At 36.8% G+C, this 14,687-nt stretch overlaps 1 protein-coding gene across 1 annotated transcript in view; it reads right to left on the bottom strand.

The window, feature by feature from the left end:
- Positions 1–14,687, bottom strand: part of LOC136871708 (uncharacterized) — a 245,700-nt gene that overhangs the window by 199,478 nt on the left and 31,535 nt on the right. The window contains exon 5 of the mRNA XM_068227141.1: positions 1,390–1,499. Within this exon, the coding sequence (XP_068083242.1) occupies positions 1,390–1,499 (110 nt within the window). The remainder of the gene's footprint in view (positions 1–1,389; positions 1,500–14,687) is intronic.

Below are 14,687 nucleotides of genomic sequence, written 5' to 3'. Positions count from 1 at the left end.
ACTCATTTTAAAATTTCACCCCCCATTTCACCCCCTTAGCGATGGAATATCCAAAAATCCTCTCTTAGCGAGCACCTACATCTTAATATGAATATATCCCCAAAATTTAATTTCTTTATGTCCAGTAGTTTTGGCTCGGCGATGATGAATCAGTCAGTCAGTCAGGACAAGTTATTTTATATATATAGATTTCCTTATATGTCTTCATATTTATCATAATTCCTCAACTACATTCTCTTATACAACATTATTCCATCATCTCACATTCCTTTCCTCATATTTTCTTCATATATTTATATTGCCACATATGCAAATATTATTTATTTGATTCTATGTAACGCATAAATCAATTCACTTCTCAACTATCGGTACTTAAAATTAACATTTCACGGATCAACAACTAGCATATGTCTATTTGAAAGATAATGAATAACTCTCAGTTGGATTCACGTAAAGAAAATTTATACTTGACATAATCCCTGAGATGTTCACCGACACTAGCTGTGGATTTTCTTGACGCTATGAGATTTGGACATGGAATGGCGCATTACCTATGATAATTTTTTGTAGTAACAAGATCTCCAGAATTTCTCTTGAGAGAATGAGGAGCTCGAGATGTATTTATTTTGACTATTTAGCAAATAACTAGAAAATTAAATTAGTAGTAAAAATGCATAAATATAAAACAAATCATATAGACATTCATAACCTCGATAGAGAACATGCATGGAATTTTTGCATTTAAAGTCATTGGGCCTACTGTATATACATGGGTAGAGCTTTAAACCTGCTTTTTGAGAAAACATGGTGGCTTCTTATATACAATATGAGACATGAGTAATGAAAAAATCTTGTAAATAATGTTTCAAAAATACAGAAATCTAAACCTAGGCCTGCCAAACCAGAAGGACTGAAACTATTAGCAAATCACAAGATCATTGCAAAAACTTCCTCAGTTGTATTACTGGTAGTCCTACTGCTCAAATGACAGAGACAAATGACTAGCCATTAAGTTCTTTTATATTAATACTGCATAATACGATAACTTTATCCCTTTTCTCTACGGGGTCGAGTATGAAGTGAGACAAATCTTGTAAATAATGTTGTATTTCTTCACTTTCTACTTTGGGTCATAGCCTCGCATACAAGACAGTTCCTCGGTCAACCTCATGAGAGTGAGTGAGCTCTATTCCAACCAACAGACCAGGATTAAAAGCCTTGAGTGAGAATGAGCTGGGAATTGAATATGAAACTTCAAATGTGAGTCAATGATTATCCTTTCATTATGGAGTTGGTAAAATAAGTAGAAAATATAGTAAATCATTGATCAGAGACCAATACAATTGTATTATATGAAAGCCAGCTTTGTAGTACTGTTTACTTCCTCACCACTGTGGAATGCTCCTTAATGAAATCCTTCTTCATATTAGAAACCCCAAGCTGAGCCAGCTGCTGAAAATGGGACATAAACCACTTCTTCTCACTTATTGTAAGGTAATCTGAAAAAATGAAAACAAGCTGAATAATTGCATGTAACTTATACTGCACAGACAATTGATATTAAAACATTTTACTGAGGATCAAATATTAGTTTGTTTCATTACAAATGTATTTACAGACATAGATACAGATTTCAATGATTTCCTGAATTCAAAGTCAGTATGTAGTAATGTACTTATCTGATTCCCATGTGTGCATAGCAACATCAACCATGCATCTTGTTTTGTTGTGACAAAACTTTAATAATATAATTCAGTAGCATGAAGTGTGGGTATACAATAGAATAGGAATATTCACTGCCTGGAGTAAAAGCTCTACTAAATGATATTTCTATCAGTAACTTCAGGACTTAATGAAATAAGAAATTAAATTCCCATGAGAAAGTCAACAACGAACATACTATTACACATAGACAAGAAGAGTGGTCAGAGTCCCATTCCAAGGTTATGTAACTGTATAAGTTGCACATAATATCATTTAGTAATTACAATTATTTAACACAATGTTTCTATTTTAATTTTTTCTTTTCTAAGTGGTTACTAATAAGTGCATATGTACACGAATGTCATAAATATATCGTCCCCATAACGGCAAATTAGCGAAAGTGACGAACTAGGGAACCATTATGGCAAACTAGCGAAAGTGACGAACTAAGGAACCTGTAGTTCTAAAGTTTTGGTTTAGATTTTATTATTTATATAACGTCTACCCTCTGACAATGTCTCACATCTGCAGCTCATTATGTATGGCTAACACATAAAACCAATCATTAAATATAAAATTTGATTTGACATAAGTGATTACAACTTCTTTCAGCTCTCCTAATTTTTTGACAATCTGCACATTCGTTAGTTTGCCAGAGGGGTGACGATATGTAACTTTTGACTTTTAACATGTCAGAACATAAGTTCTAAGCAGTGTTTCTGAAGCAATTATTTATTTTAGGACTTAATTGCTTTATATGCAAAGAGAACTGTTAGATATTTCCCCTGAAGTAGGTGTGCCATGGAATTACAGAGATATTTAAGAGTAGTAAGCTGGAAAATGCTGAGAACTTCTCAAATAGGCTATACATACATAAATACAGGTCCTAATAACTACTCACATGGGAGGGATTTTTGCAGTGGAAGTTGATGCTGACAAAACTGAAGAGTTCAAACACAACAATAAAAGCTACGTGCATTGTGGCCGGTTAACCCTCCGGTAGGCGTGCCTTGTGCCTTACGAAATTACACAGATGGGGGTGTGACAAGAAACGGAGTGCGGCTCCAACAAAATATCACTTAAATTAACATTTTCGGGAATGATCAAGGTATTTACAGAAGTTACTACCAGTAGTTTTCAAAATGAAATAAGACACACAGTTTGAGAAATTAATTTTATTCTGTGAAAAAAATAGGAATGGCCCCCTACAGAAATGATTGTAATTAGAAGATAAAGAAAAGAAAAAAATCGAATTATTACAGGAGATATTTACCAGAAACACTAGGCAAAGGTGTATGAAACCTCAAATTTAACCTATTGGAACAAAACTATAGCCTAAACATAGGAAAGTCATGATCAATAATCTTCATCAAGTTCTTCAGTTTCTTCACTTTTACACGTGAAATGAAGTACCTCCCAAATACAATGATTCTTGCAGATGTGTAAGGCACGCTTTTTGCACTTGACGGTTGTATTATTCCAGTTGTGCGACCACAACAATGACAGGGCCTGGTTCGTCTCTCTTCCATACGCGTGGGAGCTGAGAGCTCATGATACTTTGCCAAAAACAAGCTGACATTCTTTGGAAGAATTTTCATGGCTGCTCTCAGCTGAAGGTGGCTTTCCATCAACTCAAAAGACAAGTCAGTCAGGAAAAACCTTCTTCTGCACAATTTCTCAGAATTGAGTCGTATGCGCGAACAAACGTCTATGTTACATTTTTGTGGCATTTGAGATATTCACGGAACAAACATCTATGATGTGTCCTGGATATGTATTTGCAGGTAGTTTGAGCATATCTCAACAGATGGCTATAGTATTCCGGAAATAGTGAAGAGAAATGCACTTGAAAAATAATGGAACAAAAGTCTATGTTACATCGTTTCCCGCGCGAGCGCTCGACAGTGTCATGAATTGAATGCAATATAATGAACATATTCTAGTCCGGAGATTGTTCTGGTTTGTTAATTCTTATATTACTGAGTTTATTTAGTTACTCATCGAAACCATAATCATGCAATCAGACGATAGTAGTGATCGTAATGTACTCTTGAAGCCAAGCAGTATACACAAGTTGACGAAAAACAGATGCAGGAAAAGGAAACGTGGCCCTAGTGAGTGGATAGATGTACGCACCAAATCATTATAATTAGGCTAAAACTTTAAAAATAACACTATTCTCCTCTGCATGCATACATTATGGACGAATGAGTAAGCGCGTGCACTTATAACCTGTTGGTTTACGGAACAAAAGTCTATGTTACAGTCTCTCGCGTATCCATGTCCCGCGATCAACAATGATCTTTATTGACGTTTTTCTCAATATATAGGGAATGTAACATAGACGTTTGTTCGCGCATACGACTCAATTATTTCCAAATAAAATGATCATAGAATTTATTTCCTGCCATATTAAGATAACGAAAAATAAAAAAACCAGCCAATGGCCATCTTCTTTTGATTTGGGAAGTCGAGAAAGATGCTGACATTTGATCTATTGTGTTGACTCCTCCCTTCATCACATTGTAGTTGATGACAGCCTTACTGATGTCCTTGTGAATTTCATCGGAGTTGTACATAGTTGACAAAAATAACACCTGGTGCAGGCTTTGTCATAACGAAAAAATGTCATGTTGTACTAGAACCCAAGCATACAAGATTTCAAAGCTCTTGTTTAGCTTGGCATAAACTCATGTGGTATTTCTCTTTCATTCCTTTTAACAGTACCCAAAAATGAGAGGCCATTTTCATGAAGATATGTTGTCAACTCATAACTGGAGTAATAGTCAGTGGATTTGAATTTTGTATCGAAGCAGTCAATCTTTTCACAATGTCAAATGGTTTATTGGACTTCACCAAAGGAAGTGGTTTCTTAATTCCTCAATACAGTTCAAAATCAGATGTGTGATAAGTTTTGCTGTCACACAAGGCGTATATATTTATGCCATATTCAGCCGGATTGTTTGGCATATACTGAACATAACAAGAGCGTCCTTGAAATTCTACAAGCATTTGGTCTACTGTGACAAACTCACTATGCAAGTAATTCAGTTGACAATTATCGAGGAAGCTTGTATGCAATTCCCTAATAGCTGCTAACTTATCACATTGTTGCCGTTCTTGACGAGTGTGCACATAATCAAAATCGAAGTGCTCACACTGCCAATGCACATCAATAACGGACCAACTATATTGGTATTAAAAAAAGAAACCGCTTGAGACTGAATACAGCTCTTAGGATAGGCATAGCGGTGCCGCCTACTTTCAACAGTTCTTCAGCGTTAGTGTGTTTTCCTTTCTTCACTCCGATCAGGAATAAAACCCCCAAAAAGAGCCATTATTTCTGTTCTCATTGTATCCTCTCTCTCTCTCTCTCTCTCTCGCACAAATTCGGTGGTGGAGCGCAATTTGTCAATAAAAATATTAGTGCATGAAATGATATTGTCAATGATAACAAAATCAAAGAAGTTTAGAAACGCTCAAGTTCAGTTCTAGTAACCCTTATAACTTGTTTTGGACCAGAAAAAGTTTTTACTATATTTCTCGAACTAGTTCTGCCTGGTTCAGAAACCAGTTTACTACACCAGATTGCATCTAAGACTACCTATATAAAATCTAAAATCATTTCCGTCGTTGTGAGGTTCACCTGCTCCCGAATCCACTCACTGATCTATATCACTACCCTCTTCTTCCTCCACCATAACTACGTGTCCTCGAGGAATTCAGGTTAAAGATCTGCACCATCATCGGAAAGCTCTAGAAGAACTAGACAAATGTCCTCCACGGTTGAACGTTTGTTTAGATCACGAAACAATTTGTGAACAAAACAAAAGGAATCTCCTATATTTCTGGTAATGAAATCTATCTGAAACATATTTGCTGATGTCAAAATTACTATTGGAACGTTCACAGCGAGAAGATTCAACACTGCAGAAAGTATAATCTTGCGAACTTGTGACATGCAGCTTGATACTACGATTTTAACCAAGGACATTCTAATAATTTTTTATGTTTAGACTAACACCTACATTAATATCTTCTTTTTACGACTTGTAAGAACAATCAGGATCCTGATTTTTCACCATACAGGTTTGAGTTTGAGGCTGATGATGCCCTTAATATGGGAAAAACATGTCCCTTAACATTTTATAGTAATATTTAATTCTTAAAAACGATCTCTTTGTATTGAATAGGTGGATATTAAAAAATAACACTTGTAACATACTTTGTATTTACATACATTTCAATACGGACCTAACATGAGAATTATAACGTGTAATCCTATGAATTTTGGTCTGGCAATCAACGTGTTAATTAAGGCCATGGCCACTTTCTTCCCACTCCTAGGCTTTTCCTATACCATCGCTGCTATAAGACCTATCTGTGTCTGTGTGACAAAGCAAATTGTAAAAAAAAAATTTAAAAAAAAGCCTCACGCCTTATGTAGTGCTTTGCAGATCATATATTGTGTTATAGACAATTAAAATCAGGTTGTAATCTCTATATATAAAAGGCTAAGTCTGAAAGACTGTAATCAACGCCTAGCCAAAACTACTTGACGTAAAGAAATGAAATTTTGGGGTTATATTTATATTACAGTGTAGGGGCTCACTAAGGGAGGATTTTTAGATATTCCATTGCTAAGGGGGTGAATTGTTTAAACGAGTACATCTATATCTCAAAAACTTAACAGTTTACAGATGTAAAAAATTCGTACTGTATTGGGAATCTACTTTAAAAAAGAAACACACATTTTTTTGTTTTCGGAAAATTCCCTTAAATGGGGTGAAAAATAGTGAAAGAGGGGTTCAATACCTTTTATGAGGATACTTACATCTCAAAAACCGAAGATGTTTCAAATATGAAAATTGGAATTTAAAATCTCCTTTAAAAAGAAACACATATTTTTTGGTTTTTGGAAAATACACTTGGGAAGTGGGGGGAGGGGGGTGTAAAAAGGAGTTAAATATGGGTTGAGGTATTTTTATTATGATACTTATCTATTTAAATAAAATTGTAACAACCGTGTGTCTGTACACTGACTATTTTGGCAAAATTTTCATACAGTTATCTGTTTCAGCTGTAATAATGACCACCTGAATATTTTTTAAGCTTTAGTTTTCTGAAAGTCCTAATTTTTACCCCCCTCCTCAAAATCAAGATAACCGGGCGAGTTGGCTGTGCGCGTAGAGGCGCGCGGCTGTGAGCTTGCATCTGGGAGATAGTAGGTTCGAATCCCACTATCGGCAGCCCTGAAAATGGTTTTCTGTGGTTTTCCATTTTCACACCAGGCAAATGCTGGGGCTGTACCTTAATTAAGGCCACGGCCGCTTCCTTCCAACTCCCAGGCCTTTCCTATCCCATCGTCGCCATAAGACCTATCTGTGTTGGTGCAACGTAAAGCCCATAGCAAAAAAAAAAAAAAAATCAAGATAGCAGCACAATCTGCCAGAAAAGCTAGAAAATTGAAATTTGGCAATTTGGTTTTAGCCTGTAACCGACGGAAAAATGTCAAGATCTTTACATTGTTCACTTTTTACCCCTGGAAAATATCGAAATATAGAGCCAATTTTAATGACAATGCAGACCTTCGTCTTGATATATTTCGTGGCTAAACGGTAAGGCATATCACAAAACGGATGGCACAATCTCAGTTCAATTTGAAGTGAGCTACAACTTTGATCCTATGACTTTTTGTCGTATCTCCATCCCCTGCGCGTATGATTTGACTGTATTTCTCATCGTACATACATTCTGCAGTTTTAACAAGTATATTTCATAATTTGACACACTTATAGTAAAGAGAATCATCAAATTCGACATGAACATTGGACCACTCAGTGGCAATATTTGTTCCAAATTCTATGTTTTTACCTTTCACATAAGAATCCGAAAAGTAATGCAGTGTGTGAAAACCTTACCCAAGTTTCGTCCTATTAATGTTTCTAACCCAATCTAAATCTAACCCATAAATAGAGGAGGTACGAGAAAATGTTATACGATCAACAATTTAGACCGATAAAAGAGGCGTCTTATGGTGCAATCCATTTGTCAATATGACGTACCATTTAGCAGCAGTTAATCAGTAAATGAAGGTCTGCAATATTGTAAACATGGATATACTTCCGAATGTCGATCTATTTATATTTACTGAAGTCAATTTGGAGCGATCTAGATAGGGTGTGTCTGCCATTAGACACTGGCGGAAAAAACTATCCAAACACCAAAGGAGTTGTGCTACATTAGCGAACGTTGGTAGGCGTGTTTATCCATCTGAAAGATGACATTGATTCAAGTTTCCTACAAATCGCATTAGCATGGCGCTAGTAGCGGCCCCATGACATTGCACATCAGGTTTGCTTTCAATGCGGGCTGTACTGTGCAAGAGCGTTGGTTACCTGTGAGATTGGACGGAGTGACTGTGAATGGGTGAAGAATGCTTTTACAACGATGAAGAGGCCAGTATCAACAGCTCACTGCGGTTGAATGAGGCCGTATAACAGGGCTACGTGAAGGTGGATTTTCCTTCCATGCTACTGCAGAATGAATTGGCAGGAATGTCTCCAATGTGCATGTATGCTAGAAGCAGTGGTCACGAGATGTACCCATGGCACCACTAAGAGGGAGGACTGCCATATTCGGCGTAAGACTGTGGCGCAGCGGACTGAGTCTGCAGCAGCAATTCCGAGCAGCAGTTGGCACCACAGTGACACAACGAACTGTTCAAAATCGGTTACTTGAAGGATAGCTCCAAGTCAGACACCCTGCGGCGTGCATTCCGCTTACCCCAAATCACCGCTGTCTGTGACTTCAGTGGTGTCAAGCAAGAGCTCATTGGAGGATGGAGTGGATGTCCATTGTATTTTCTGATGAAAGCCGGTTCTGTCTTGGTGCCTTGGAGGCCAGGTGAGTTCCTGCATTCCACCTGTCTGCAACATCAACACGCTGGACCTATACTGGGAGTTATGGTCTGGGGAACAATTTCCTATGACAGCAGGAGCACTCTCGCGGTTATCCCACACACCCTGACTGCAGATGTGTACGTCTGTCTGATGACTTGACCTGCTGTGCTGCCATTCATGAACAGCATATCTGGGGGTGTTTTCCAACAGGATAATGCAAACCCCCATGCCACTGTTGTAACCCAATGTGCTCTACAGAGTGTCGACACGTTGCCGTGGCCTGCTTGATTCCCCGATCTGTCCCCAATCAAGCACTATGGGACATCATTGGACAACAACTACAGCGTCATCCACAACCAGCATTAACCGTCCCTGTATTGACCGACCAAGTGCAACAGGCATGGAACTCCATTCCACAAGCTGACATCTGGCACTTGTACGACACAATGCATGCACGTTTGCATGCCTGCATTTAACAGTCAGGTGATTACACCTGTTATTAATGGACCAGCAGGGCATATTTGCGATGGCTTTTCTCGTGCGGAACCTTGTACCTTTAATCAATTAAATATGTTACCTCGACTAGTATATTGCCAAAATTTACATATTCTACATTCCATATTTCATGGTGTTTGGATATATTTTTCCACCAGTATAATTAATACTTTACAAATCGATAGTGACTGTCAGCAGGAGGGCGTCTGCTATTGTAATCAATATTCCCCACATTGACTTTAACTGGCAGAAGGAATGGGGTCCTTCTCCAACCCCTATGTAACTCGCATTAGTAAGGAGGGCCTACCATTGTAATGAATAATTCCCTTCTCGATTTGACTGGCAGAAGGCAAGGGAACATGCAATTTTCTTCAAAATTCCCCTACCGGATTGGAATATCAGCTTGTTCATCTTCGGTTATAATTTCAAAACAGTTCATTTTCTTGCAACTGAAAGAGAACATAAACATTAGTAACAGAGACTAAAAACGCAACGCGTTTTTAACGTGTTTTCCAAATTTGTCAACAGGAATTTTACCCAATATTTTCAAGAATTTCAGTCTCTTAACTCTTTTTTACTGAAGCTGAATGGAGAGCTAAGAAAGCTTTAAAACATACTCGTCTGTTTGATCCTACCATCACATGATAACGAAAAGTGTTGTTATTTTCTCTGGCATAATCTCCTTTTCTAGGACATTTTCGTTGTACTGCAAAAACATCAATCAAATGTTGCAGATGCAAATCTTGTAAATCTTTGGAGGACAAATCGTAAAACTTCACCAAAATATAACAATTTAACAATTTAAAAATCCCATGTTTCTGGGAACAAGACCTTCTTCGAATTAGGCGTGATTTTGAATTAACCGATTTCTAATTATTGAGGTTCTACTGTAAATGGAACACACACACACAAAATTTAAATAATTTCAATAGGTTTTAACTACTTTATCACTACAATAATACAAGAGCTCTCTCAACAGCCAACCGTTCACAAGCACATCCAACAATGGAAGTCCGTTACAGTGAGAATTCATAATGGCAAAAAATTTACTTGCTATAACGGATTGTTATTATATCCAAATTTTCATAAAAGTTGGGGAAAACACCATACATATTAAAATTGATATGAAACTGCAATCAGTTTTTTCAAAACTTGCGTTTTCGCAAATAATACTCCTACTACAGCTTACTCCTTCATTATTTTTCGGAATCTGATACAACGTGAAGGAATGTGTTTAATTTCATTCTGAAAAGAAATTAGAGTATCACTTCAGAGGCCTCTGTGGTAAACGCTTCAGATTTCTTCTTCAAACAGCATCACCTAACCTAACTGTATATGCATCATGAAAACATAGTTCAAGCACATGTAGAGAAATAATAACCTCCTCACTACAAATTTCCATGGAAATAGCCTTTCCGAAATTTAACTAGATGTGGGATAATATAAACTATCCTCTGAAATCAGTAATGTACTCTGCCATATCTTGAGGTGTATCACATTCTTACTTAATTTCAGTATAAAATATTAAAATTACATGGCCAACAACTTCTATCGGCCACGTCATTTATGCATTTATTACAAAAACGTGTTATCCTCTTTCATTTTGAATTTTCTTTTAGAGAACAGCAGTCGACGAGTATTACTAATTAGACTCCGACATTGCCTTAGAATGTCGACGAGAGAGCTCGTAAGTGCACATCGCGGGAAAACGATACAGTTCGATGATCAATCGTATTTTGTGGTAAATGTTTCAGTTTTCTTATTCAAACAGCGTCAACTAACCTAACTTAACCGTACTATATGTATCACGAAAATATATTCCAAACGCCAGTAAAGTAATGAAAACATTCTCACAATAAATTTACACGAAATAAATTTAACCAGACGCGAGAAAATATAAACTAACCTCTGAAATTAGTGATGCGCTCTGCCATATCTTGAGGTGTATCGAATTCTTACTTAAGTTCAGTGTAGAGTATTAAAATTAAGCAATCTTTTACTTAGCCTTTATTTCTAATGAGTTAACAATTGCTTTCGACCATGTTATTTATGTATTTGTTACAAAAACATATTCTCTTTCATTTCTAATTTTCTTTACGGAACAGCAGTCGACGGGTATTACTAATAGATTCGTTCAACATCGCATTTGAATGTCGACGAGAAAGTTCGCAATTGCACATAATGAGGAAACGATACCGAAGGTTGCATTTTGTGGCAAACACTTCAGTTTTCTTATTGAAACAGTGTCACCTACCCTAACCTAATCACATATGTACCATGAAAACATATATCACGCACGAGTAGAAAAGTGATAACATTCTCGCTGTAAATTTATGTATTTAACCAGACGCGAAAAAATATAATCTAACCTCTGAAATAAGTTATGCGCTCTAACATATATTGAGGTGTATCGCATTCTCATTTACTTTCAGTGTATAACATTAAAATTAAATGATCATTTACTTCGCCCGTTATTTCTAACGAGTTAAAAACTGCTATCGGCCACATCATTTACACATTTATTACGAAAACGTGTTCTCTTTCATTTCTGATTTTCTTTACAGAACGGCTGTTGATAGGTATTACTAATAGACTCCAACATCACCTACGAATGTTGACAAGAGAGCTGGCAAGTGCACATAGCAAGAAAACGGTACTGCTCTGAAGATGATCAATTGCATTTTGTGACTATCGTTTCAGTTTACTTATTCAAACAGAGTCACCTAACCTAACCGTACTATACCAAACCAAAACCCACGGCATTTAACGCCCTTGAAAGGGCCTTGGCCTGCCCAGCGACCGCTGTTCAACCCCAAGGCCTGCAGATTACAAGAGGTCATGTGGTCATCATGACGCATCTTCTCAGCCGTTATTCTGGGCTTTCGAGACCGGGGCCGCCATCTCACCGTCATATAGCTCCTCAATTCTAATCAAGTAGGCTGAGTGGACCTCGAACCAGCCCTCAGGTCGAGAGAAAAATCCCTGACCTGGCCAGGAATCGAACCCGCGGCCTCCGGGCCGGCCCTAACCGTACTATATGTATCATAAAAACATATATCAAGCACCACTAGAGAAATTAAAACATTCTCACTATAAATTTACATGATAAATAGCCTATCCGAAATGTAACCAGACGTGAGAAAATATAAACTAACCTCCGAAACAAATGATGCACTCTGGCATATCTTTAGGTGTATCCCATTCTTACTTAATTGCAGTATTTAGCATTGATATTAAGCGATTGTTTACTTCAGCCTTTATTTTAATGAGTTAACAACTGCTATCAGATACGTTATTTACGCATTTATTACAAAAACATGTTCTCTTTCATTATCATTTTTCTTTACGGCACAGCAGGCGACGGGTTTTACTAATCGACTCCGACATCGCCTTCGAATAAGAAACAATGTTAGGTTCACTGGTCCACCCAATCAATACACCTCACTTTACAAGTGAAAACTATTTAATATAAAAAAATATTAAACATACCCGGGAACATGTTTCGTCTCATTTGAGACTTCATCAGCCATAATGTCTCGTAGTAGATGACAAAGCTCATTGTTGCTGTCTAATAATTGAAAAAATGGAAGAACCAATGTCCTTTAAGAACTATTTGAGAATACACTAAACATAAAATATACACATTATTTACACAAAATTGTCCTCACTCCTTGCAAAAAAATTTTATTCTCAATGTTACAATTTGAAACATTTCTTGAAACATGACATGCCAGCCATGTCTCATAACAGAATACAAAGCTCATTGTTGCTGTTTAGTAATTTAAGAACGGAGGAACGCATGTCTTTATGAACTGTTGAGACTTCATGTTCATGTCATGTTTCAAGAAATGTTTCAAATTTTAACAAATATGCAGGGACGTCGTGTTCATTAGAATAAGAGGTTCTGTAACCTGTTCACAGATACATAGCTTATTCTCAGTCTATATCAGTGCTGAAAAACATGTTAGTGAATGCCACTATTCTAAAAAATACTTAACATTAAGTATCAAAGAACACCACACCCTAGCATCATATGATATCATTAACATGTACCCCAACATACCCACACAGAAAACAATAAGACTAATAGAATGGAATTTTAAAAAATCACAGTAATTAAGCATCCTCGAAATAGATGAATTCATTAATTTACTTGAATTTGCCCTAAACAATAATTACTTTAGATTCCACGACACTATCTACAAACAGCAAGGCCTTCAGGAATACTAGCTGAGATCTACATAGACCACTTAGAAATTAGCAAAATTAACAATATATCATTCTGGTGCAGATTTGTAGATGATATCTTCGTTGTTATAGACTGCAGGTCCACAAACTAAAACAACATACTTGAACAGCTAAACAAAATTGATCCACATATTAAATTTACTATGGATACTGAGAAAGATCACACTTTGAACTATCTTGACTTATCTGTCACTAAAATTGAAGACCTCATAACATACAAAATCTACAGGAAACCTAAACAAACCTCCAACACAATAAAAATTGATTCCACTTACCCGAACGCACACAAAAAAGCGGCATACTACAGCATGATTTACAGAGCTTTCAACATACCTCTCTCTCAGGAAGAATTGAAAAAAGAACTGAACATAATTCACAAAATAGCGGAGCATAATGGATACAATAGAAACATGATAAACAAAATCATTCACAAAATAAAACATCAAGCGAAATCCAAATTAAGCAGAAACAGCGAAACTAAGAAAGACTACGCACTTTTTACATTTAAGAACACCCACATCCTCCCCATAACCAATATTTTCAAAAAACACAATCTATGAATACCTTACAGAACAACACGTTATAATGCTTCTATTTTACACAACACTAAATCGGTCAATGAGAATAACAAATACAGCCACTCAGGAGTATACTGCATAAAATGCAACGATTGCGAAGCCAGCTACATCGGGCGCACCGGCAGATGTTTTTCTATTCGATACAAGAAACACATCAACGCCCCAAATAATTAGCATTATGTCATTTAGTGGTAATCTACGTATTAAGATTAAATATAATCACATTTCATCCATAGGGTAACAGGCTGAGGAACACAAGCATAAATTCACTAATATCGAGAATGACATGGAAATTTTAAATATGAACCCCACAGGCCTATTGCTCAACATCAGCATGGACCAATACGCTAATCCTAACTTCAAGTTAAACGAAATCACAGATAAAACAAACATTTTTCAACACAGCTATACCCATTCTAAAAGACACATATTTAAAAAGAATCAGCAAACACAAACCCACACACACCCCAAAAGACACACCCCACTCCACAAGCTGCTTCAACCTCCCCACCACCTCTCTTTCTTAATGCTACTACAGCCACAAGATGTATACGCAACAATGTGCAGCACGTTCCTAACTATGCTCGAGGACATATCCAGCTCACATGCAAAAAAAAAAAAAGAAAAAAAACACACACACCATGTACACAACCTTACAGGCACTCTCTATAAGTTATTCTAATACCTACCTTCCTTTTCTTCTTTCTCAGACTTTTCAAATTTACTTGAGGGAACGCAAGTATGAAGAGGGGAGCACCCA

The sequence above is a fragment of the Anabrus simplex genome, chromosome 1, assembly GCF_040414725.1.
Source record: "Anabrus simplex isolate iqAnaSimp1 chromosome 1, ASM4041472v1, whole genome shotgun sequence".
Taxonomy (NCBI): domain Eukaryota; kingdom Metazoa; phylum Arthropoda; class Insecta; order Orthoptera; family Tettigoniidae; genus Anabrus; species Anabrus simplex.
Note: the sequence above shows the minus strand (reverse complement) of the source record. Positions and strands in the feature narration are given on the sequence as shown.